Here is a 25251-nt window from a genome sequence, read left to right as displayed (position 1 = left end):
GTATCACCAAAACCAAACATATGAGATGACCACTGGGGTAAGCAGCTAGTACAAAAGTACCATAATGTGCCAGCTTTGCCCAGCACTAAAGCCAGATTTAAACTTTTCAACCCCCAGGCCATCTAATTTTGGTTCATCTTCAATGTGCTGGTCAGTTTGCTTCTGTAGTAAAGAAATCTACAATACAGTAACCGAGTCATGTGAGTCATGACTTAGTGTACGTTCACAGTGGCCATTGCGTTGCATTCCCTGTACAAGCAGGAACGCAACACAATGTGAAAGTCATGGTAAATGTTATCCGTGGTTTGCGTCACATACAGTGAACCATACAGTCAAGGCTAAGTATGCTTCACAGTCACTGTTAATGCGCATGTGTTGTAGTAATACACTTCATACAGTGGGTTGGGATGCTGCAAGCCCTTAGACTGCACCACACTGACTGCACTGTGAACGATCCATAGGTAAGTGCATTGCAGTGTGGAAAGCCGAGTTACAGAGCGGGCATTACGCCGCAATGCAACATACCACTGTGAACGTAGCCTAAGAGACCATTCACGGGCTCAGTCCCAAGTATACCACCTGAGCGTAATCCGAAAGTGCTCATATTTACTTTTTTGTTCCAAATGATGCTTCTACAGGTATAAATCCTGCTTTCTGCAGAAAGACTTAAAGAGAAAAATCCTATTAGGACACAGAGGCAAGTGCTGTATACAATGAGCAGCCTCTGTGTCCTTACAGACTATCTCCAGGCTCCCCCCCCCCAGGCTCTGCTGTCCCCCATAAAAACCCCCGCCAGGCTAGCGACATGCAGATTGTCGCTAGCCGGCTGTTTACCTAAGGCTGTCAGTCACCACGCTCCCCCGCCTCCTCTATAGCGCAGCTCCCCGCCTGTGTCCCTTCCCTCCCAACCTCCGTAAGCCGATTGGAGTACTCGTTGACAAACAGTTAAATAATCGTACTCAATGCCAAGCCGCTGCAGCTAAAGCTAATAAAATTTTGGGACGCATTAAAAGGGAAATAAAAACTTGAGATGCTAGCATAATATTGCTCCTGTTTAACTCTTTAGTAAGATCACATCTGAAATAAGGAATTCAGTTCTGGGCACCACATTACAGGAAAGATATTGCAGTTTTAGAGCAGGTGCAGAGACGAGCAACAAAATTGATACGAGGGATGGAAGGTCTCACTTACCAAGAAAGGTTAGATAAACTGGGTTTAGTCAGTCTGGAGAAAAGACGCCTTAACCAGCCTGGCGTTCTATTAAGATCGCCAGGCTGGTGACCGGATGGGTTTTTTTTAATTTAAAAAAAAACTATTGCATGCAGCCAACTGAAAGTTGGCTGCATGAAAGCCCACTAGAGGGCGCTCCTAATGCGTACTTCTGATCGCCTCCGGCGATCAGAAGTAACAAGAAGGGCCGTAATGAGCGGCCCTTCTTGTTTTGCTTTCCTCATCGCCATGGCGATGTGCGGAGTGACGTCATGGACGTCAGCCGCCTCCGATCCAGCCCTTAGTGCTGGCTGGAACTGTTTGGTCCGGCTGCGCTGGGCTCGGGCGGCTGGGGAGACCCTCTTTTGCCGCTGCACGCGGCGCATCGCCGCGCTGCACGCGGCGCATCGCCGCGCTGCGGCGGCGATCAGGTAGCACACGCGGCTGGCAAAGTGACGGCTGCGTGTGCTCCTTTTTATTTGAAGAGAATCGGCCCAGCAGGGGCTCGTCCATACCGCCCAGCAGGTTGAGCCTCATTTACATGGTACAATTTTCCATCAGATTGGATCTATTAGACGGATCTATTAGATAATTTCCAACCGGTCTAATCAGATTGTGTTAGATTTTGCAATAGATTTTGGGTACTTATCAAAGCAAAATCTATCGCAAAATTGATCTGAAACAATTTGGACGCCTACACATGATGCAATTTCTTATTAGATCTATCTAATAGACGTCTCTATCTGATGGAAAATTGTACCGTATAGATGAGGCTTTAAGGTGCGTACACATGCACTGCCAGGGCTGCTCAAATCCGGAACCGGGAGATACCCGGATAGTTGCTATCCGGATATCTCCCAGTAAACCTGTGCGTGGTGGGCGGGGGGTGTACAATCTTACCTGTATGACGTCTTCTTCGTCCGTCCCTCGGCGCCTCCCACGATGCGCTCCACGCGCATCATGTGATTACAAACACTTCCTCCTTCGACCCGGAAGGAGGAAGTGTTTGTAATCACGTGACCGCCCCTTGGACCGCATCGTGGGAGGCGCCGAGGGACAGACTGAAGAAGACGTCAGACAGGTAAGATTAACCCCCCGCCTACCCCGCACAGGTTTACTGGGAGATATCCGGATAGAACTATCCAGATGTCTCCCAGTTCCGGATTTGAGCAGCCCTGCGCACTACTGTAGAGAACGACGGGTCCGTCAGACCCTACCGCTTAACGGATCGTTCAGAAACAGCTTTATCAGTCTGTCTGACAGACTGTACACACGCACTACTGTCGGGAGAACGCCCGCCCAGCGGGAGGGTCTGACGGACCCGTCGTTCTCTGTAGTAGTGTGTGTGTACACACCTTTAGAGGGAATCTATTTAACATGTATAAATACCTCAGAGGGCAAAGCTTGGCAGATGAGCTTTTTGTCCCTAGGCTTTCACAAAGGACTAGAGCACATGATCTGCGCATGGAGGAAAAACGTTTTAGACATTTATTTAGGAAAGGCAGGGGCAAATCCAGGATTTCCAAGGGGGGGGTTCCTGAAAGTGGCGTGTGGGCGTGGCCAAAATATGGTGTGGGTGGAGCCAAATACTAGCAGTTTCTAGGCTAAATTGCACCCAGGGTGAGGGCGTAAAATGCGCCCCCAACGTGGAGACAGGTATAGGTGCCCGCAGTATAGGTAGCCAGCTATAGGTCCCCCCCAGTATAGGTAGCCCATATAGTTGCCCCCAGTATAGGTTAGATAGGTATATGCCCCCCAGTATAGATTAGATAGGTATATGCCCCCCAGTATAGATTAGATAGGTATATGCCCCCCAGTATAGGTTAGATAGGTATATGCCCCCCAGTATAGATTAGATAGGTATATGCCCCCCAGTATAGGTTAGATAGGTATATGCCCCCCAGTATAGGTTAGATAGGTATATGCCCCCCAGTATAGGTTAGATAGGTATATGCCCCCCAGTATAGGTTAGATAGGTATATGCCCCCCAGTATAGGTTAGATAGGTATATGCCCCCCAGTATAGATTAGATAGGTATATGCCCCCCAGTATAGGTTAGATAGGTATATGCCCCCCAGTATAGGTTAGATAGGTATATGCCCCCCAGTATAGGTTAGATAGGTATATGCCCCCCAGTATAGGTTAGATAGGTATATGCCCCCCAGTATAGGTTAGATAGGTATATGCCCCCCAGTATAGATTAGATAGGTATATGCCCCCCAGTATAGGTTAGATAGGTATATGCCCCCCAGTATAGGTTAGATAGGTATATGCCCCCCAGTATAGGTTAGATAGGTATATGCCCCCCAGTATAGGTTAGATAGGTATATGCCCCCCAGTATAGGTTACATAGGTATATGCCCCCCAGTATAGGTTACATAGGTATATGCCCCCCAGTATAGGTTACATAGGTATATGCCCCCCAGTATAGATTAGATAGGTATATGTCCCCCAGTATAGGTTAGATAGGTATATGCCCCCCAGTATAGGTTAGATAGGTATATGCCCCCCAGTATAGATTAGATAGGTATATGCCCCCCAGTATAGGTTAGATAGGTATATGCCCCCCAGTATAGATTAGATAGGTATATGCCCCCCAGTATAGGTTAGATAGGTATATGCCCCCCAGGATAGATTAGATAGGTATATGCCCCCCAGTATAAGATAGGTGAAGGAAGGTGCCCGCCCCCTGTGTGGGGAGAAGATTGCCCGGGGGAGAAGACAGAATAAAATGATGGAGGCGCCAGCCGCGCTAATAAGGGATGCGGGAACCGGCTTTATTCCTCGCTCCCTCCCTCCCTCTGAATGCCCCCATTCAGAGGGAGGGAGGGAGGGAGGGAGCGAGGAATAAAGCCGGCTCCCGCATCCCTTATTAGCGCGGCTGGCGCCTCCATCATTTTCTTCTGTCTTCTCTCCCCAGCCGGCCGGGCCATGCGGCAGCCCCACTTCCGGTCCCGGTGCAGAGGGGTGTTCTAGACACTCAGAACAACCCCCTCCGTGCGCCACTGAAAGGGTTCTTAACAGTAAGAGTGACGAAGATGTGGAATGCATTGCCACAGGAAGTAGTTATGGCAAATTCTATATCTGCATTTAAAGGGGCCGTTGAAAAGACATCCATGGCTATAATTACTAGGTAATGCCCAGTGGTGTTGATCCATGGATTTTATCTGATTGCAATCTGGAGTCGAGAAGGCTTTTTTTCCCTTTTGGGGCTAATTGGACCATGCCTTGTAAAGGTTTTCGCCTTCCTCTGGATCAACAGGGATATGTGAGGGAGAAGGCTGGTGTTGTACTTTATTTTCTGGTTGAACTCGATGAACGTATGTCTTTTTTCAACCCAAATAACTATTTAATACAATGCAATTATATAGTAACTAGTAGACCCAAGCCCATTTAAAAACGGGCTCTAGGTCTGTTTTTTGACAGCACGCATCGGCCGCTCGTGTGCGCGCACCTGCTGCCCACCCGGCCCATTGGCCCCGTCCTCAAGTCCCAACGGCTGTCTGGGTCCGTGCTGCGCAGGGACCCAGCGACACAGAGACAGTGTACGCAGGGAGACTTGTATCTTATTCGGTAGGATGGTACACTCATATTATTGAGTTTACAGTGCGGTGTGGTGTAATCCATCGGCATAACGCAAGGCTGCTTTGCCGTACCAGACCAGGGGCCTGATGCACAACATTGCGGTAAAATTGCTGTGCGCAGTAACTACTGCGCAAAAGAAATTGGCTTCCATTGTCCTCTAAGCAGCTACCATGACTATAGCACGGAACTGGAAGAAAACTTTGGTAGCCATCAACGAAGTAAAATCTAGAATTAACTCAGTTATGGTAAATGAAAAGCTCACCAGCATCCTCAGGGACACCCAAAGGAAGTTCGAAAAGATTTGGGACCCTTGGATCCGTCTGGAACATCCAAGTCTGGAGATGTCTTTTATTACGAGGCTGTAAGGTGGACCCCTACTCTTGTTCTCTTCTCTTCCCTCTCTCTTTTTCAGTTCTTTTTTCCTTTCTTCTCTCTCTTTCTTCTCAACTTCAATTACCCTCCGCTGACGCCTATGGTCATAATCTTTCCTGCTCCGCCTGTCTATCGCTGGACGACAGGCGTTCGGGAATGTAATCATAAAGCTCGACCTTAATCGGGCCCTCCCTATCCTATACCTCAATTTTCCATCAGCAAGCCCCAGATAGCTGGACCTAGTCCTCTGAGGACTCACAGGAGCTATTCTCACGGTAGTAACCCTATTTTAAGTTGTTCTAATGGTTACTTTACTATACTACTGCTTATCATACCTGCTCCCTTCCTACCAAGTTAGGTTTATATGTTTTGGATATCTGTATAAACTATTCCCATTGTCCTTTCTATGTTGTTTATATCCTTTATGTACTATTCGATTTTTGTTTAAAAATGGAAAAACCTCAATAAAAACTTTGAAAACAAAGTTGCTGTGTGCAGGGCAATTTTACCATTATAACGCGGGGGGAGCACTGCACGTTATCCCTTTAGTGCCGCAGTTTTACCGGGCTAACGTGTGTTGCTATGGTAACGTGCGGTGAAACTCTTTTTACTGAGTATGGAATGCCTCAGTGTGATCCCAGCATAAGGCTGTCCTAATAAACACAGGAAATATCAGTTTACACAAAATTTGGCGATGAATATGTTAATATGTTTACCTCATTTGTGGTCTCTCTCCTAGGATGGTAGAAACCTGCCCCTGTAGGCTCTCCATAACATTATCATCAGAATACAGCTGCATTGGTGTATTAAACTGCGCATGTACAATCTTGACACCAGGGAGCTCCATCTCCAAGGGAATGTTAGGTGCAATTCTAGAGGCAGCTTTCAGCTCAGTGGGATCTATAGTGCTGACAGTGCTCACTGTGGAAGGAGTGCTGCGCCCACTGCCAGGGTCAAAGCCAGAAGGAGTGCTGCTACCGCTGTGACACATAACCAGTGAGAGAAGGAGGGTGATCAGTGAAAAGGAATGAAGACATGCTTTATTCCGCGAGTCTACGCATGCTCACAGTGCACACATGCAGGTACAGGAAGTATGGAAGAGAAGTATGGATAGTGCACACATGCAGGTACAGGAAGTATGGAAGAGAAGCATGGATAGTGCACACATGCAGGTACAGGAAGTATGGAAGAGAAGCAGGAATAGCGTACACATGCAGGTACAGGAAGTATGGAAGAGAAGCATGGATAGTGCACACATGCAGGTACAGGAAGTATGGAAGAGAAGCATGGATAGTGCACACATGCAGGTACAGGAAGTATGGAAGAGAAGCATGGATAGTGCACACATGCAGGTACAGGAAGTATGGAAGAGGAGCAGGAGTAGTGCACACACACAGGTACAGAACGTATGGAAGAGAAGCATGGATAGTGCACACATGCAGGCACAGGAAGTATGGAAGAGAAGCATGGATAGTGCACACATGCAGGTACAGGAAGTATGGAAAAGAAGCATGGATAGCGCACACATGCAGGTACAGGAAATATGGAAGAGAAGCAGGGATAGTGCCTACATACATACAGGTACAGGAAGTATGGAAGAGGAGCATGGATTGTGCACACATGCAGGTACAGGAAGTATGGAAGAGGAGCATGGATAGTGCACACATGCAGGTACAGGAAGTATGGAAGAGAAGCAGGGATAGCGCACACATGCAGGTACAGGAAGTATGGTAGAGAAGCATGGATAGTGCACACATGCAGGTACAGGAAGTATGGAAGAGGAGCAGGAATAGTGCCTACATGCAGGTACAGGAAGTATGGAAGAGGAGCAGGGATAGTGCACACATGCAGGTACAGGAAGTATGGAAGAGGAGCAGGAATAGTGCCTACATGCAGGTACAGGAAGTATGGAAGAGGAGCAGGGATAGTGCACACATGCAGGTACAGGAAGTATGGAAGAGAAGCATGGATTGTGCACACATGCAGGTACAGGAAGTATGGAAGAGGAGCATGGATAGTGCACACATGCAGCTACAGGAAGTATGGAAGAGAAGCATGGATAGTGCACACATACAGGTACAGGAAGTATGGAAGAGAAGCATGGATAGTGCCTACATGCAGGTACAGGAAGTATGGAAGAGGAGCAGGGATAGTGCTCACATTCAGGTACAGGAAGTATGGAAGAGAAGCATGGATAGTGCTCACATTCAGGTACAGGAAGTATGGAAGAGAAGCATGGATAGTGCACACATGCAGGTACAGGAAGTATGGAAGAGAAGCATGCACACATTACATGAGTATATACCATGCAAGAGGCACAAGCATGTACTGAGATAAGCTTCCCCTTTGCTTCCCTTACCTACTGTAAATGACTAATTCAACCAATTGAAAACAATGTCATGTTCTATAGCAAGAATCCCACCTGGCTACAAAAGCACACCAGTCTGTCTTCTGTTTAGAAGTTAGTGCAGCTTTATTGGACAGACAATTGTCCAAACTCCTCTGTCCTACCATTCTAGAACACAATTTTTCCTCACGCATGATGTTATGCAACTAAAGTCATGCCTGAAGAAGAGATCTAAGTGGTCTTGAATGCTTGCTTTTAAAAATAAATTTTACTTTTGTTGTTCCATGTATGTGCCAAAACCAATTCTGGGCATGACCCAGTCAATCTGATGAATAATTCTGATTTCTGAATTGAGTTTAGATTAGGGAGTCTTGAGGAAGCTTATTTCATAACCATATTGACTGGGCTACGTGTGTGCAAAATGTATTTGCTGTAATCATTGTTTTTCTATCATGAAGAGAAAGTGCCATTTATAAAGCATGCACTGCGGCTTATAGATGTAAGTGAAAAAGATCTGTACTCTTGTTGAATAAAAGTCCAATCTATACTCTTTAATCAGGCAAAAAATAGTATTAAAGCAAGCTTTTTTTTTATCTTTTTCGATTCATTTTCAGGGACGGTTCTAGAGCAAGTTGCGCCTGGGGCAAGGTCAGGTTTTGGCGCCTAAAGGTCAGGTTTTGGTGCCTAAACTGCCATTCCCCATCCAGTTTTGACGCCTAAAGGTCAGGTTTTGGCGCCTAAACTGCCATTCCCCATCCAGTTTTGGCGCCTAAAGGTCAGGTTTTGGCGCCTAAAGATTAGGTTTTGGCGCCTAAACTGCCATTCCCCATCCAAATTTTGCCACCTTTTTAAGAATTCAACAAACTGCGCCTGGGGCAAGAGACCCGTCTGCACCCCCCTATATCCGTCCCTTCATTTTATGTATCGGATCCATCTATCACCACGGAAAATCGTACCGTGTGTATTAGGCATAAGTGGTGCATTGCATAACACATGTGTTAAAATGTGTGTGAACTGCAATGGACACTGGATATAGACTGTAGTACAAAGCCTGCATGCAGCGAGTTAGAATAACATGATCAGTTGCAATGCAGTACTGAGAACAGCCCCATATAATTGTATGGGAAGTGAGTTGACATGCAGAATTATTCTGCAATATCACTGACGCATTGTGAACTAGCCCTAAAGGAATACAATAAAATAATAATAAAAATATGTGATACAAAAGTAAAAAGTTTGCTGGTATGTTATAACAGGGCCTTCACATACATTCAGTAGTTACAGTATGTCACTCAACTTCTAAGACAAGACACAGAACATTTATATCACGCTTTTCTAGGGGTGGACTCAAAGCTCTTCAGGGCTGCAGCCACTTAGGGCATGCTCTATAGGCAACCAGGATTCTTGCTTAAAGATTCCTTACTGTTTTACATACTGGCTTGAGCCAGGATTCAAACTGTAGTCAAAGGCTCAAACCCTGCATCAACATCCTTAGCAGTACACTATCCTTCTGACATACAGGTATTATGATAAATTAATCTGGCAACTGGGGAACAATGCTCAACTGAAAAGTATACACCAAATTCATTTCCTTAGGCTAATTAAGGCTAAAAATCAGAGGAGAAAAAAATCTTCAATGAGCAGTGATGCTCACTCTCTCTAGTCATGCGTTCCTTATTGCCTTCATTGATCACCTTGGCTGATCAATGAGAGAGGATGGTAACACTTGCCCCTCCTTTACAATAAATATATTACAAGCCAGGATTGGTGGCTGGAGGTGGACTGAGGTTTCAGACTCCTGAGGGAGAGTGGTTTGGTTATGTTGAAGAATAAAGGAGTTTGTTTTGGTGGCGCTGAATGTTGAAAGGAGTACCCCAGGTAATTATATTATGTATTAGAAAGTAATGTATAGGCCATAGTGTTATGTGCTGGTGTTACATACACCATTACATACACCGGATCATGTTGTATTATTCTATGTATGTTTATTTTCACATGGAGGTGTTATGTATGTCATGCGGATTACAATGCACACAACACAAGAAACTACAATCATTATAACCTGCTTCTGCCTGGAAGAATGAAAGGCTTAGGCCTGACATTATGCTTGTGTTCAAAGTAGCCCAAATCCTGTAGAATAAAAAAATGTTTGTTATGAAGCAACCATGAGCTGTCTCACACAATATAACAACTCCTGACTTCAAGAACAATCAGACATGAGATTAAACATGTAGCAAAATAATAGGAGATCCTGGACCAGACCCATAAGAAAGGATATGCATGTCACTGTAACATAAACAGAGATGTATCATGAGCCATGGACATGTGGGAAGCCCCAGAGGCAAGGTCTAGGCCAAGCAGTCTCTGTGCTCACAACAAGGGCGGAGCCATGGGAGGTGGGGTGGGGGAGACTTTTGTGGCCCAAACAGCTCCATAACACCGGCAAAGCTCCCCTCAAAATTAAGCATCTCATGCATGGATGCCAGGCAGGCCCGCCAAACAAAGTATTGCAGCCGGCAGAAAGTGTTGAGCATATCCATGGATTGAAGGGAAGCCAATCTAAGGGGCAGTCTTCAGATGCATTTACTCTAAAGTCGTATCCCTCCAGTTATACAGTGGCTTGCAAAAGTATTCGGCCCCCTTGAAGTTTTCCACATTTTGTCACATTACTGCCACAAACATGAATCTATTTTATTGGAATTCCATATGAAAGACCAATACAAAGTGGTGTACACGTGAGAAGTGGAACGAAAATCATACATGATTCCAAACATTTTTTACAAATAAATAACTGCAAAGTGGGGTGTGCATAATTATTCAGCTCCCTAAATCAATACTCTGTAGAATTACCTTTTGCTGCAATTACAGCTGCCGGTCTTTTAGGGCAGTGCTGTCCAACTGGCGGCCCGCGGGCCGCATCCGGCCCGCCAGGCCTCCTGCTGCGGCCCCCCTGCCGCCTGCTCCATGTTGTGGCAGCGCAACTTTTTTTTTTAAACCCTTTCCCCTATGCTGCGGCCTATTAATATTTACAGCCTCCCCCCTCTTTGTCCCCCGTGCTGCCGCCTCTAACACCCCTCAGATCGGCGGCAGCAGAAGATAGGAACCAGCCACACCAGCGCATGGCAGCCGCACGGGGACTTTAAGTGCTGGACGTGACCGATGATGTCACGTCCTCCATTCAAATTCAGCGCGCGGCTGCTATGCGCCGGTGTTCCAACGTGACTGGCTCCGATCTCCTGCCTGCCGCTGCCGATCTGAGGTGAATTAGAGGCGGTAGCACGGGGACAAAGAGGGGGAGGCTGTACACATTTATATGCCGCAGCATGGGGCACGGGAGGCAACGAGGGGGGCGGGGGTGTAAATACTTTAGCTCTGCGGCCAATCTGAGTGCATTTTGTGGGCACAACTGCGGCCAATCAGTGCATTTTGTGGGCACATCTGAGTGAATTTTGTGGGAAAATCTGTGGCCACTCTGAGTGAATGTTGTGGGCACAACTGCGGCCAATCTGAGTGCATTTTGTGGGCACAACTGCGGCCAATCAGTGCATTTTGTGGGCACATCTGAGTGCATTTTGTGGGCACAACTGCGGCCAATCTGACTGCATTTTGTGGGCACAACTGCGGCCAATCTGAGTGAATTTTGTGGGTAAATCTGCAGCCAATCTGACTGCATTTTGTGGGCACATCTGCGGCAAATCTGAGTGCATTTTGTGGGCACATCTGCGGCCAATCTGACTGCATTTTGTGGGCACATCTCCGGCCAATCTGACTGCATTTTGTGGGCAAATCTGCAGCCAATCTGAATGTATTTTGTGGGTAAATCTGCAGCCAATCTGAGTGCATTTTGTGGGTAAATCTACAGGCAATCTGAGTGCATTTTGTGGGCACATCTGTGGCCAATCTGAATGCATTTTGTGGGCACATCTGCGGCCAATCTGACTGCATTTTGTGGGCACATCTGCGGCCAATCTGACTGTATTTTGTGGGCACATCTGCGGCCAATCTGAATGTATTTTGTGGGTAAATCTGCAGCCAATCTGAGTGTATTTTGTGGGTAACTCTGCAGCCAATCTGAGTGTATTTTGTGGGTAGCTCTGCAGCCAATCTAAGTGTATTTTGTGGGTACATCTGCAGCCAATCTGAGTGTATTTTGTGGGTACATCTGCAGACAATCTGAATGTATTTTGTGGGTACATCTGCAGCCAATCTGAATGTATTTTGTGGGTAAATCTGCAGCCAATATGAATGTATTGTGTGGGTAAATCTGCAGCCAATCTGAATGTATTTCGTGGGTAAATCTGCAGGCAATCTGAATGTATTTTGTGGGTAAATCTGCAGGCAATCTTTGTGTATTTTGTGGGTAAATCTGCAGCCAATCTGAATGTATTTTGTGGGTAAATCTGCAGCCAATCTGAATGTATTTTGTGGGTAAATCTGCAGCCAATCTTTGTGTATTTTGTGGGTAAATCTGCAGCCAATCTTTGTGTATTTTGTGGGTAAATCTGCAGTCAATCTTTGTGTATTTTGTGGGTAAATCTGCAGCCAACCTGAATGTATTTTGTGGGTAAATCTGCAGCCAATCTGAATGTATTTTGTGGGTAAATCTGCAGCCAATCTTTGTGCATTTTGTGGGTAAATCTGCAGCCAATCTGAGTGCATTTTGTAGGGGAGAATCTGCTATCACTCCATTTGCATTTTGTGGTGAAATCTGCTGCTAGATTTTTTTTTTTCTGGGGGAAAGAGGGGGGGGGGGGGGGGAGTGGTTGGTTAGATTGTGTCGGACTGCCAACCCTCCACCATGTGGTCTGAAAAAAAAACGTCCCTCCATGCCCGCGAAGTTGGACAGCACTGTTTTAGGATATGTCTCTACCAGCTTTGCACATCTAGAGACTGAAATCCTTGCCCATTCTTCTTTGCAAAACAGCTCCAGCTCAGTGAGATTAGATGGACAGCATTTGTGAACAGCAGTTTTCAGATCTTGCCACAGATTCTTGATTGGATTTAGATCTGGACTTTGACTTTGCCATTCTAACACATGGATATGTTTTCTTTTAAACCATTCCATTGTTGCCCTGGCTTTACGTTTAGGGTCATTGTCCTGCTGGAAGGTGAACCTCCGCCCCAGTCTCAAGTCTTTTGCAGACTCCAAGAAGTTTTCTTCCAAGAATGCCCTGTATTTGGCTCCACCCATCTTCCCATCAACTCTGACCAGCTTTCCTGTCCCTACTGAAGAGAAGCACCCCCAGAGCATGATGCTGCCACCACCATATTTGACAGTGGGGATCGTGTGTTCAGAGTGATGTGCAGTGTTAGTTTTACGCCACACATACCGTTTTGCATTTTGGCCAAAAGGTTCCATTTTGGTCTCATCTGACCAGAGCACCTTCTTCCACATGTTTGCTGTGTCCCCTACATGGCTTGTGGCAAACTGCAAACAGGACTTCTTATGCTTTTCTGTTAACAATGGCTTTCTTCTTGCCACTCTTCCATAAAAGCCAACTTTGCACAGTGCATGACTAATAGTTGTCCTATGGACAGATTCCCCCACCTGAGCTGTAGACTTCTGCAGCTCGTCCAGAGTCACTATGGGCCTCTTGACTGAATTTCTGATCATCGCTTTCCTTGCTCGGCCTGTGAGGTTAGGTGGACGGCCTTGTCTTGGTAGGTTTACAGTTGTGCCATACTCCTTCCATTTCTGAATGATCGCTTGAACAGTGCTCCGTGGGATGTTCAAGCCTTTGGAAATCTTTTTGTAACCTAAGCCTGCTTTAAATTTCTCAATAACTTGATCCCTGACCTGTCTTAGACCTGTCTTGTGTGTTCTTTGGACTTCACGGTGTTGTTGCTCCCAATATTCTCTTTGACAACCTCTGAGGCCCTCACAGAGCAGCTGTATTTGTACTGACATTAGATTACACACAGGTGCACTCTATTTAGTCATTAGCACTCATCATGCAATGTCTATGGGCAACTCACTGTACTCAGGCCAAAGGGGGCTGAATAATTATATACACCCCACTTTGCAGTTATTTATTTGTAAAACATTTTTGGAAACATGTATGATTTTCGTCCCACTTCTCACATGTACACCACTTTGTATTGGTCTTTCACGTGGAATTCCAATAAAATTGATTCATGTTTGTGGCAGTAATGTGACAAAATGTGGAAAACTTCAAGGGGGCCGAATACTTTTGCAAGCCACTGTAGGTCCAACTGTAGATGTGCTTGTTGCTAGTGTAGAATGAATTCATTGTTAGGCTAACCATTAACTCATTCTACACTAGCAACAAGCACATCTACAGTGGAACCTATAACTGGAGGGATAAGACTTTAGAGGAAATGCATCTGGAGGCTGCCCCTTGGGTTTTAATTCCAATTAATCCATGGATATGTTCAATTGACGATTCTCTGTTTCTGTCAGAGGCTTCCATTGGTATCAGTGTATTTTAAAGCAAACCTGTGAGGTTTACAAATTTAAACGTACGATACTTACCTCGGATCCTCCAGGGGCTTCCCTGTCTTCTTGCACCAGGCCATTCCAGTGCTGAGACCCCCAGAGCTCGTGGGTGCCTGGCCACACTGCACCTACGCAGGAGTACATACCCGCCTGGCTTCGGCAAAAAATGCAGAACCTGATCAGGTCCATGCTACTGAGCAGGTGCAGATGGCTTGTACATGTGCAGTAGCTTCGGTGGAATAAGGTCCTTCCAACTGCCCATGCCATGTGCAAGCCATTGTTAAGGGCTTGTCAACTGTCTTTCGGGGGATGCAGTGCTGGAACGCCCCAGTGGAGAAGTACCGGGGAAGCATCTAGATCAACCAAAGGCTTCCCTCTGTTAAAGCTAATGGGAGTCTTTTATTAAAAAAGGAAACCAGATACTTATCTAAGGAAAGGGAAGGCTCTGAGTCCTATAGAACCTTCCCTCCCCTCTCCCCATGCCCTGGGTGCATGGCTGGCTCCCGTTTAAATCGGAATTCTTCGGGAGCTGAGTCCTCCCGAAGACAGGCCACCCATACTGCAATCTCTCACGCGCTCTGGCGCATGAAGACTTCCAAAGCCTCCCTTTCGGTGGCGGAGAGAGGGCAGTATTTGACTAATTTAATCAAATACTGCTATGGGGGAGCAGGCACTGGAATGGGCACCGGGAAAGGAGAGGGAATGCTCTATAGTAACCAGAGCCTTTCCTTTCCCTAGGTAGGTATCTGGCTTTTTTTTTAAGGCTTCCATTAGCTTTAAGGTGAGTACCTCTTTGGGGCACTTTTTTTCCCTACAGGTAAACTTTAACTACCTGCCCACTGGCTGTCCAGTTTCTATGTCCTGTTGGTGGATACTGTAATATCTCTATAGATGTTAAGCCTCCTAAGATAGAGCTGGATGAGCGTGAAATGCATTGTGTTATATTTGTCTGTGGTCATCCAACAAAGTTGGCTACTGACATGCTTGTTATTCTTAGTCCTCTCTTATTTCAGTAAATGTTCAACATTGCCTAGTTCAAAATCCCTTCTTAATTCTGGTAACTGACAAAAGTATATTGGACATCAACATCAGTGCATATATTCCAACTGTACCGTGCATATTGTTTACAGATGCAGGGTTTATTTGTCCGTGCAACACAAAGTAATGGCTGGCATGCATGAGGAGTACTTACATTTGATCTGCGTCAGGTATAAGACCCCTCATCTGTCCATGGAACGCATCCTTGATGTTGCCCGATGAGTACAGCCCAATTGGGGTATTATAGGAAGAACTCACTACCTGCTTTTTGTCACCAATGTTTGCTCCTGCTACAAATGGTTGTGCTCTTCTGTTATGGGCTGTGCCAATAGGTTTGAACTCCTGTATACATTCAGATAAAACACACTAAACTGCAGATCATGCAGGTTAAACACACAAGCAAGCCACACTAATTATATTGCACACTCTACTGATAGCAAGTAATGCATATATCTGCTAATTCTTGTATTTAGAAGTTTGAAAATATATTAGAAGAGACTTTGAGAAACAGCAATATTCTGAAAAGTTAATTCCCCTTAAAGCAGGGGAGTCAAACTCAAATACGGAGAGAGTTCCCTGGAGTCTAATGCCTCCTTCCTCCCCTATACAGTTCCCTGGTGTGTAATGCCTCCTCCTTCTCCTATACAGTTCCCTGATGTGTAATGCCTCCTCCCTCTCCTATACAGTTCCCTTGTGTCTAGTGGTCCTCCCTCCCTATCTCCACTATACAGTTTCCTGGTGTTTAGTAGTCCCCCCTCCCCTATACAGTTCCATGGTGTTTAGTGGTTCTCCCTCACTCCCCTATACAGTTCCCTAGTATTTAGTGACCCTCCCTACCTTGTACAGTTTTCAGTGTTTAGAAGTTCTCCCTCCATTGTACAGTTTACAGTGTTTAGTGGTCCTCCCTCCCTCGTTCAGTATTAAGTGTTTCGTGGTCCTCCATCATAGAGTTTTCAGTGTTTAGTGGTCCTCCCTTCCTCCCTTGTTCAGTTTTCAGTGTTTAGTGGTCCTTCCTCCTTGTACAGTTTTTAGTGTTTAGTGGTCCTTCCCCCTTGTACAGTTTTTAGTGTTTATTGGTCCTCCCTCCCTCGTACAATTTTTAGTGTATAGTGTATCCCTCCCTTGTTTATTTTTCAGTGTTTAGTGGTCAGTTTACAGTGTTTAGTGGTCCTCCCTCCCTCGTTCAGTATTAAGTGTTTCGTGGTCCTCCATCATAGAGTTTTCAGTGTTTAGTGGTCCTCCCTTCCTCCCTTGTTCAGTTTTCAGTGTTTAGTGGTCCTTCCTCCTTGTACAGTTTTTAGTGTTTAGTGGTCCTTCCCCCTTGTACAGTTTTTAGTGTTTATTGGTCCTCCCTCCCTCGTACAATTTTTAGTGTATAGTGTATCCCTCCCTTGTTTATTTTTCAGTGTTTAGTGGTCCTCTCTCCCTCCCTTTTACAGTAGAATTTATTTGTATACAAATCCAACAGTGGAGGCAAAACACTTTGCAGTATATTTTCTAAAGCAAACATTTTCATCTAGGCTTTTCCCTTCTTAAACCCAGTCAGATTAGTCCTATAAAGGTGACATGAGAACTTGAGTAGCTGATGTGAATTTAGGCTCAGAGAAATGATCTAGTTAGTAAATCAGTCCTCATGCTAAAAGAATTTTCTTTAGAGAGAATTTTTTAGAATGTTAGGAACAAAATAATAGAATATTTTTTTTTGCTTTATTCAATGAAAACCATGGAATTGTTTGACTTCAAAACACAATGGCATATATAAGGAAAAAGGGAAGGCAATGCAAAACATAAACAAACCAAACCAAACCAAACCAACAAGCACAAATAAAATAGCTCAGATTGTGGTCAGTAATTTACCTGTGGCTGAGCTTCAAGGTTAATTTTATAAGGGTTTGCTTGCCCATCTTCACAAACTTGTGGAGACCACATTCTAGTTTCCGCTCTGCAGGAAAAGATGTGGTCAAATACATGTTTTTGATAAAAAAAAAACACTATACATCTGCTTTAAATATTGCGTAATTCATATACTGTGGCTCACAATCACATTAATCTTAAAGAGACTCTGTAACAAAAATTTCATCCTTATTTCTTCTATCCTATAAGTTCCTATACCTGTTCTAATGTGCTCTAACTGCAGCCTTTTGTAGTTGCACAGTGGCTGTATTATCTCTGTTATATGATGTTGGCTCTGTCGGGCTGAGGCAGTCAGGCTGGAATGTGCTGTGCTGCTTGTGATTGGATATAAGCTATACACACCCTCTCCAGGCCCCCTGCACACTCTGTATGACTCACACACTGAGATACTCTCAGCCTATCACTTGCGATGTCTTTTGTTTGTAAACAGTGCATAAAACTGGCAATTACAAGCCAGGATTGCAGCAGAGAGTGACAGAAACAGCACAGAGGGGCCCAGGAGAACATAATGAATAGAATGGTATGCTTTTTACTGTAAGAATTTTAGAGTACAAATTCTCTTTAAATGTCCCTTGGAAGGCCAAAATATATACATAAAAATACATTCTTTAAAAAAAAAAATCTTTAAAAAACTGAAACCACTATTTCAAATGTATTTGATGTATTTAGTGGTCCTCTCTCCCTCCCTCTTTGAATTGTATGTTAATAAAACAACACAGTAAGTATCTCCCTCTCTGTGCATTCAAACCCAACTCATTGCTGTGCACTAGATGAAATGTTCAACTAAAGAAAACACCTAATATTTTGTTTGTTTTTTGTGAATAACAATAATTACCTGTCTATTTTCAGGCAGAGCTGGTCTACCGCAGCTTTAATTCTGTCCTGTGCCTCTGCATGCGTCATGTTCTCTGTGCTGAAGCCATCGATGGCAAGGATCACATCACCAGGGCATAAGTTAGCAACAGAAGACTTACTTCCTGGTGTGATCTAAAAAAAAAAATAGATAATAATAATAATTGGTGTGAAATGCACTAAAAAACCTTTAAATATATTTCTTCAAATATTGTAAGTAGAGAAATGTATGGGAAAGAAATGCAGGATTAGGTGAAAATAAGTAATAGCTTGGTGTATAGAAAACAATGTAATTGTACTGCACACAGAAGAAACTCACTCGTCCTTTTATTTGTCTATTATATCACTGCTGCAAGGTCTGGAATTTATGACCATAGAGAGCAGGCTGCCACATCATAACCAACCAGCTTATGGTGAGGTAGACCAAAGGAAACCAGAAAACTTTAAGTAAAGTATTGTTGATGCAACATAAAATTATCCACAAAGTGTACATTTCATTTGTCATTTATTGGTTCAGTTTACATTTGAAATGATGGCTCAGTTGCTGTATTAAGCCTTCCAGCACTGAATACAGAAGTGTGCTAGATTATCTGTTGCCGGACAATAAATAACAGATTTTTTTTGTACATATTAAACTGTTGTTCTTGAGGTCGTATTTCACAGTTGGGCTCCAATTCAGAATAAGTGAAAGGTGATTGTCTCTTATAAATACTCCTATCCCTCATATTTCACAGAACAACCTTACAAATCAATTAGTAAATGCAGGGCCGGTTCTAGCTACAATGGTGTCCTGGGGCAAAAGTAACCTGGGGGCCACCCTGCCCACTCCTCCATTATAGTAGTCATATGTGCTCCTAATGCCCCCTCCCCCAGTTTTTTTGTCAGATATGTTCCCCCGCCTTACCCAAAGTATAGTAGCCAGATGTTCTCCCCCTTCGTATAGTAGTTAGATGTGATACAAAAATAATTCCATCTCATCACATGTCAACTACACACATACATTTTTCACATTATATCGGTACTGCAGGACCACTGCTAGTAATAAGAGTGCAACCGACAGATAATCAGAAAAATTGCACTATGAATGGTAAAACACACTCGTTTAACAAAAATGCAAAAATATTTATTGTGGTGAATCAATCTAAAATAGGGGTGAGCGCAGCTTCCATAGAAGGGTTAGGCATCACAGGTTAAAACACAATGAAATACCCACTTGTACTTAATGAGGCTCAGTTGATTACCTCACGCACATGCATCAACTGACTGGAACATAATAATGCATACAGATGTACCCATATCAGAAAGGTCAGGCAGAAATAAAAGAGGGCCCTTGAAGTTAGTTGTGCCCTCTCTCTCCAATGTAGAGTCTTCCCCCTACCCCCTTCCCCATTATAGTTAGATATGCATCCCTCGTATGCCCCCCCACAGTGTACTGGCCAGATGTGTTCCCTAATAACCTACCTACCTCCAGTGTTACAAAGAGCAGCGGGGAGAAGCAGCACACACTCACCTCCTTCGAGTTCCAGGGTATGGGGTGGACAATAATTAAGTGGTGTGGTGGTGAACACTTGGGGAGCCCCTGTGGATGTGGGGGCCCTGGGCAATTGCCCTTATGATAGCGCTGGCCCTGATTTAATGCAACCATGAATGGATACTTTAGGAGGTCTACTTTAATAAGTGGTGTTATTTTGGTGAGATTTTTATTGATATATTACAGGAAAGTTTCATCAAAAAGAGGAGAGCTTCATCAGGAGTTGTACTGTCACTTCAGAAGTTGAACTTTAAAAGTCAAAATAGTACATACTTTTTTTTATGATCCCCACATTGTATCTACTGTAACAAATAACCATCTACAAATTTTAGGACCTAAAGATTAAAATTTAAAGAATAATATATTTTTGAAGATTTTTTATGCTGCAATTTAAGACATCTATATATTTTGGTTAAAGAGACTTAAAATACACATCTTTATTTTTTTTTTTTAGTATACTTTCTCATAAAAACATAAACATTAAAATTCCAGCCTAAATATGCTGAAACAGTACCAAAAAAAAGCCCAATGTACTGAAAAGCTAGACAAAATTTGCTTAGCTAGACTAAAAATTGATGAAGATATTTAGGCTCATGCAAAGACAACACAGAACTGTAAGAACTGGCTTGGTAGGGGGTTCAGTGTGTTGTCGGTACTGAGATGGGTACTTATGGGTAGTTTTGCTACAAAATATAGTCACCGTATTCATTATTTTAATATTTGATTCATCAGTTCAGTATTAAATGTCACCTGTGCAACAGGTGGCCTCAGTTTCCGTGGGCATGACCAGTATTTATACTAGTGACATAATTAAGAATATAGATGATCAATGAAATGCAATTAATTTCATGTAAATTATATGCAGCATGAAATTGTACCGATCAGAATAACTTCCTGTCAATTTTACTGGCCCAAGCTCAAGCTGCATAAAGGCCCATACACACGTCGGACTTTTGCGAACGACGGGTCGTTTGAACGTCCCGTCTTTCAGTCGTCCGCACGCCACATCGGGCGTATGTACAGACTGTCGTTCGGGTGATATCGCCGGGCGGATCGCTCAAGACCAGTCTTATCACCCGAACGACAGTCTGTACACGCGCCCTAGTATGGGCCTTAACATTTACTTAAAATGTTCACAAAATTATCTACATCTCATTGATCACCCCTACTTAAGAATACTGAGCAGTGATTAGCCAGGACCACTTTGCTCTTTTTGTCCTTGTGAAGCTACCATGTGTGAATAGCTATGGGGTCCACACAATCCTATTATACACAGATGCATTTCCCCAGACTCTATGTGCTGTGCTACCTCACACTTCTACCTCAGCATACATGGCAACCTTGTCCTGGTGGACTCTGAGCTACTTGTGACTCTTACAAAGGTCTCAATATCTTGTCTGACAACTGTTGTCAGCATTTACTTTACATCACCTAATTATGCTATTTAGCAGTAATATTAGTGTTAGCAATGCCTCTGAGTGCTGTTTTGTCATGTTTAGTGTGACTCACAGGGTGCATCTGGTTGGAGACATCTGTCTTACTGAAAAGTGTTTCATCTATTTCACCTCTGTAATGCTTTTAGTAAGCAAAACTGCAACATTCACAGTAAGATGATCTCATTTTAAGTGTAGGGATTAAAGCTAATGTACCGTAAGTCACACTATCTAGAATAGACTAACTACCGCTGTCTCCTCATGATTAGCTATGAATAATGCTGTATACTAGCACAAAACTGACAGGGTGACATTTTGATAAGATCTGTTTCCAAACAAAATAGAGGGCCTATTAATGGAGTGATACATACCCACTCTAACAATTTCCTGCTCTCCCCTGTGTTTGCATGGGCCTCCTTTGGTTTCTCCTCTGATATCCCAAAACATACTGATAAGTTAATTGTTCACACACACAAAAAAATAAAATAAATAAATAAATCTGACTGTAGAGTAGGTTAGGCACATTAGACTACTGTATAACTATGGTAAATATTAGTTTGTCAGTTCCTCTAAGGTACAGCTTGTGGCATGATGATGGACTCTGTACAGAGATGCAGAAGATGTAATTGCTATATAAATTATTACTATTGATTTATAAGGCGCCAACATATCCAGTGGCCGGATGCATGATAATGGAGATGACTACTGGTGAAAACATTTTTATATTAAAACAAACAGTTTGGTTTCCCTTTCAAGACTTTGTTAACCCCTTGGCCCATATGCAGGCGGGTATTGCCAGAATTATTGGGGTCTCCTGACTGAAAAATGCCACACTACATGGTCCTTGACATGGCGATGCTCCACAAGAGGGTAGGCACAATTCCCTTCTTTTTTGGAAGGCAACATTCTTCATGTCAAAGACAAGGAGTTCATCCCCATCTTAGTACCCTGAAGAGGTTAGGGTAACTACCGCTACACCTGTGGGGATAATTCCCAGGGAGTGGCTTATGGTGTAATTATTTTTCAAAAATAAAAAAAATAAACTGTTGATGTCCCATGTTATAATCCTGGTCTTCCATTATGTCCTAATCATTGTACTCCTTAGTGGACTTCTTGTAATGTGGATTGAAGACCTTCCTCCCCTGAAATTCTAAAAAGGAGCCCCGGAAAAACATCTTTAAATCTACCGCCAGGGTTCCCTACTGGTCTACTGGTCAGGTGAGTGTTGGGAATCCTCCCTAATATCAATGGAGTTCAAAAGATAGACACTCAAAAAATGGTCTGATGGTGAAAACTGAGCTTTTTTCTTATATTTGTTTCCATCTTAAAACAGTGGCACACTTTTTTCCCCAAAGTCATAGAGGCAAAACTTATGCCGTAAAGCTATAGTTTACCTAGGTGAAGGTGAATAGGAGACTACGCCACTAGGGGCTAGGGTTAAGAGTCAGAAAGGGATGCACATAAAGCCATAGGTTAGGGTTAGGCATTAGAAAAACATTAGTATTTAGGGCCCGTTTCCACTACGGCAAATTCACATACATTATCTGCATGCAAATTCGCATAGCATGTATTTCAATAGGCCAGTTTCCATTACAGGCGAAATTCACCACCCCCTGCAGGCGTTTTCTCGTGCAGAAGTCAATAGTTATAAATGGCGATGGGAAAATAAAATAAAAAATATTTTGAATCCGCAGGCATTTTTCTCTACAGTATGAGGATTCGCCTAGGTATAGTGGAAATGTATCCTAAGGAGAGGTTAAAGTTGACTTCACAACAAGAATTAGTGATAAGCAAATAGGCAACAAAAACTGCAAGTGAAGTCAGCCTGGCATCAAGCTCCCGATGCTCCAAGAGTTTTACAAATACTATTCCTGATTAACGGAGGTAGTACTGAAGTCACCAAATAAACACATATCCATGTCAGGTACCTTCTACAGATGTCCACTTCATAAAAGCTCCACAAAAAAAGTTAAAAACAAAACTCACCATTGCACTTTTGAAAAACCTAAAAACAATGACAAAATGAGAATAGGTCATTTCTATCCATCCCTATTTGTTATTCCCCACAGCTTGTCATCAATTTCGGGCCTGAGCCCACTAACGCAGTTGTGCCTGCTTCTATTTGCTTTTCAGCATCTGTAAGGGCCAGTGCACACCAAAAACCTCTAGCAAATCCGCAAAACACTAGAGGTTTTTTAAGCAGATTTTCAGAGTGATTCTAGGCATGTTTAGAGAGGTTTTCTAAGCATGCCTAGCATTTTTTGGAGCGTTTTTGTGTAGCAGATGTCATATATTGTTACAGTAAAGCTGTTACTGAACAGCTTCTGTAACAAAAACACCTGGAAAACCACTCTGATCTAGCGTTGTTTAGAACGGTTTTCCACTTTCCTATACTTTACATTGAGGCAGAAATGCATCTGCAAACCACAAAAATGCTGCAGGAGCCATGTTTGCGGTTTGCTAAAAACCGCTGGTGTGCACCATCCCATTGAGATACACTAGCCAATCGTTTTCACAGGCGGCAGCGGTTTTGAAAACACTATCAAAAACGCTTGGTGTGCACCAGCCCTCTCATTGATGTGTTGCTGAAAAGCGGACACAGCTGCATGAGTGGAAGATTTTTTCCAGGCAGTCGGCAGATCCTGTCCATTCTAATTTTTGGAAAGCCCCCAGCATAGGATACAGTTGTCTGAGCCACTGAGATTGGAGCCAGCCCTCAGTTAAGAGTCTATGAAGCATGAGGGCCAGGGCCCACTAGAAATCGCAAATTGCAATTGGAATCACTTAAGCACTATCATAAGGATTTTTTCTGTGTTTAAAAGAGCAATTTTGGGTGATTTTGAAGCATTTGTGAATTAAGCACTAGCGATTTGTATAGCGATTGCGATTTACATTGGTGCAAGGCTTTATGGGCAAAGCAAGTGGTTTTGGGTAGTAAAAGCACTGCCAAATTGCTTTGTACAGCGATTGAAAAGTTAGAAGTGATCCTATATTTTGTATTGAAGTGAAAAAGCTCCAAAAATACTGCTGACAACACAATTGCAATTGCTACCTCCGTTGACTTTTATCAACCTAGTGATTTTAGAATCATCAATAATTCCTAGAAAGCACAAAAAAACACATTTGGCTGCTTAAAGTGCTCTGGTGGGCCCCAGGCCAAGACACTGTGGTGAATATTGAAAAGTTTAGCATCTAATAGCTTTTTAAAATTCAGTCAAATATTACAAAGTTCAGCGTTTAACCAGAAAAAGAACAAAACTGTTCACAAAATCCATAATTAAAGGCGGTGAACTGTGGTCACTGAAAAGCTTCTACCCAAAAACATAAATCAGAGTAAGATTACATAGGAAGCAACATCAAGATTACATACTTAGTGGTTTGCCTTTACCATTCCGTGTCCTCCCAGCATAATAAAAATAAACTACACAATCTTGCTGTTGTCTTGAGCTCAGCTTTACTACATAAAGAGGCTTCAGTGAGAACATGAAATTGCTTTTTTTTTTTTACCAGAGAAACCCTCTCAGTGTAAAATAGATATTTTTTAACGAAAATTGCAAACATTTCTGTGAAAGTACGCAAACCAGATGTTTTCAGTGGACCCCATTGACTTTAATGGCAGACGAACTTCAAAAACCTTTAAAAGATTCAAAACTGTTCAAAAACATGGGCAGTGGCATGGTGGAGGGAGATCAATGGCAAAACTCCCCACCCCCAAAATACGTACAGTGGGATGCGAAAGTTTGGGCAACCTTGTTAATCGTCATAATTTTCCTGTATAAATTGTTGGTTGCTATGATAAAAAATGTCAGTTAAATATATCATATAGGAGACACACACAGTGATATTTGAGAAGTGAAATTAAGTTCAATGGATTTACAGAAAGTGTGCAATAATTGTTTAAACAAAATTAGGCAGGTGCATACATTTGGGCACCACAAAAAAGAAATGAAATAAATATTTAGTAGATCCTCCTTTTGAAGAAATTACAGCCGCTAAACGCTTCCTGTAGGTTCCAATGAGATTCTGGTTGAAAGTATTTTGAACCATTCCTCTTTACAAAACATCTCTAGTTCATTCAGGTTTGATGGCTTCTGAGCATGGACAGCTCTCTTTAACTCCCACCATACATTTTCAATTATATTCAGGTCTGGGGACTGAGATGGCCATTCCAGAACATTGTACTTGTTCCTCTGCATGAATGCCTTAGTGGATTTTGAGCAGTGTTTAGGGTCGTTGTCTTGTTGAAAGATCCAGCCCTGGCGCAGCTTCAGCTTTGTCACTGATTCCTGGACATTGGTCTCCAGAATCTGCTAATACTGAGTGGAATCCATGTGTCCCTCAACTTTGACAAGATTCCCAGTCCCTGCACTGGTCACACAGCCCCACAGCATGTTGGAACCACCACCATATTTTACTGTAGGTAGCAGGTGTTTTTCTTAAAATGCTGTGTTGTTTTTCCTCCATGCATAATGCTCCTTGTTATGCCCAAATAACTCAACTTTAGTTTCATCAG

General features: G+C 43.4%; 1 protein-coding gene across 3 annotated transcripts in view; it reads right to left on the bottom strand.

The window, feature by feature from the left end:
- Nucleotides 1-25251, bottom strand: part of PDLIM3 (PDZ and LIM domain 3) — a 91269-nt gene that overhangs the window by 19622 nt on the left and 46396 nt on the right. The window contains exons 2-5 of one of the 3 annotated variants that reach the window (XM_068278691.1): nt 17758-17909; nt 16866-16950; nt 15208-15350; nt 5883-5930 (exon numbers count right to left, since the gene is read on the bottom strand). In XM_068278691.1, coding sequence (XP_068134792.1) covers nt 5883-5930; nt 15208-15350; nt 16866-16950; nt 17758-17909 — 428 coding nt within the window. Of the gene's footprint in view, nt 1-5882; nt 6147-9575; nt 9644-15162; nt 15351-16865; nt 16951-17757; nt 17910-25251 lie in introns of all 3 variants that reach the window. The other 2 variants (XM_068278689.1, XM_068278690.1) reach the window with 2 other exon arrangements.

This window comes from Hyperolius riggenbachi, chromosome 1 (assembly GCF_040937935.1).
Source record: "Hyperolius riggenbachi isolate aHypRig1 chromosome 1, aHypRig1.pri, whole genome shotgun sequence".
NCBI classification, from domain to species: Eukaryota; Metazoa; Chordata; class Amphibia; order Anura; family Hyperoliidae; genus Hyperolius; species Hyperolius riggenbachi.
The sequence above is the reverse complement of the archived record's forward strand: the minus strand, read 5'-3'. Positions and strand labels throughout refer to the sequence as shown.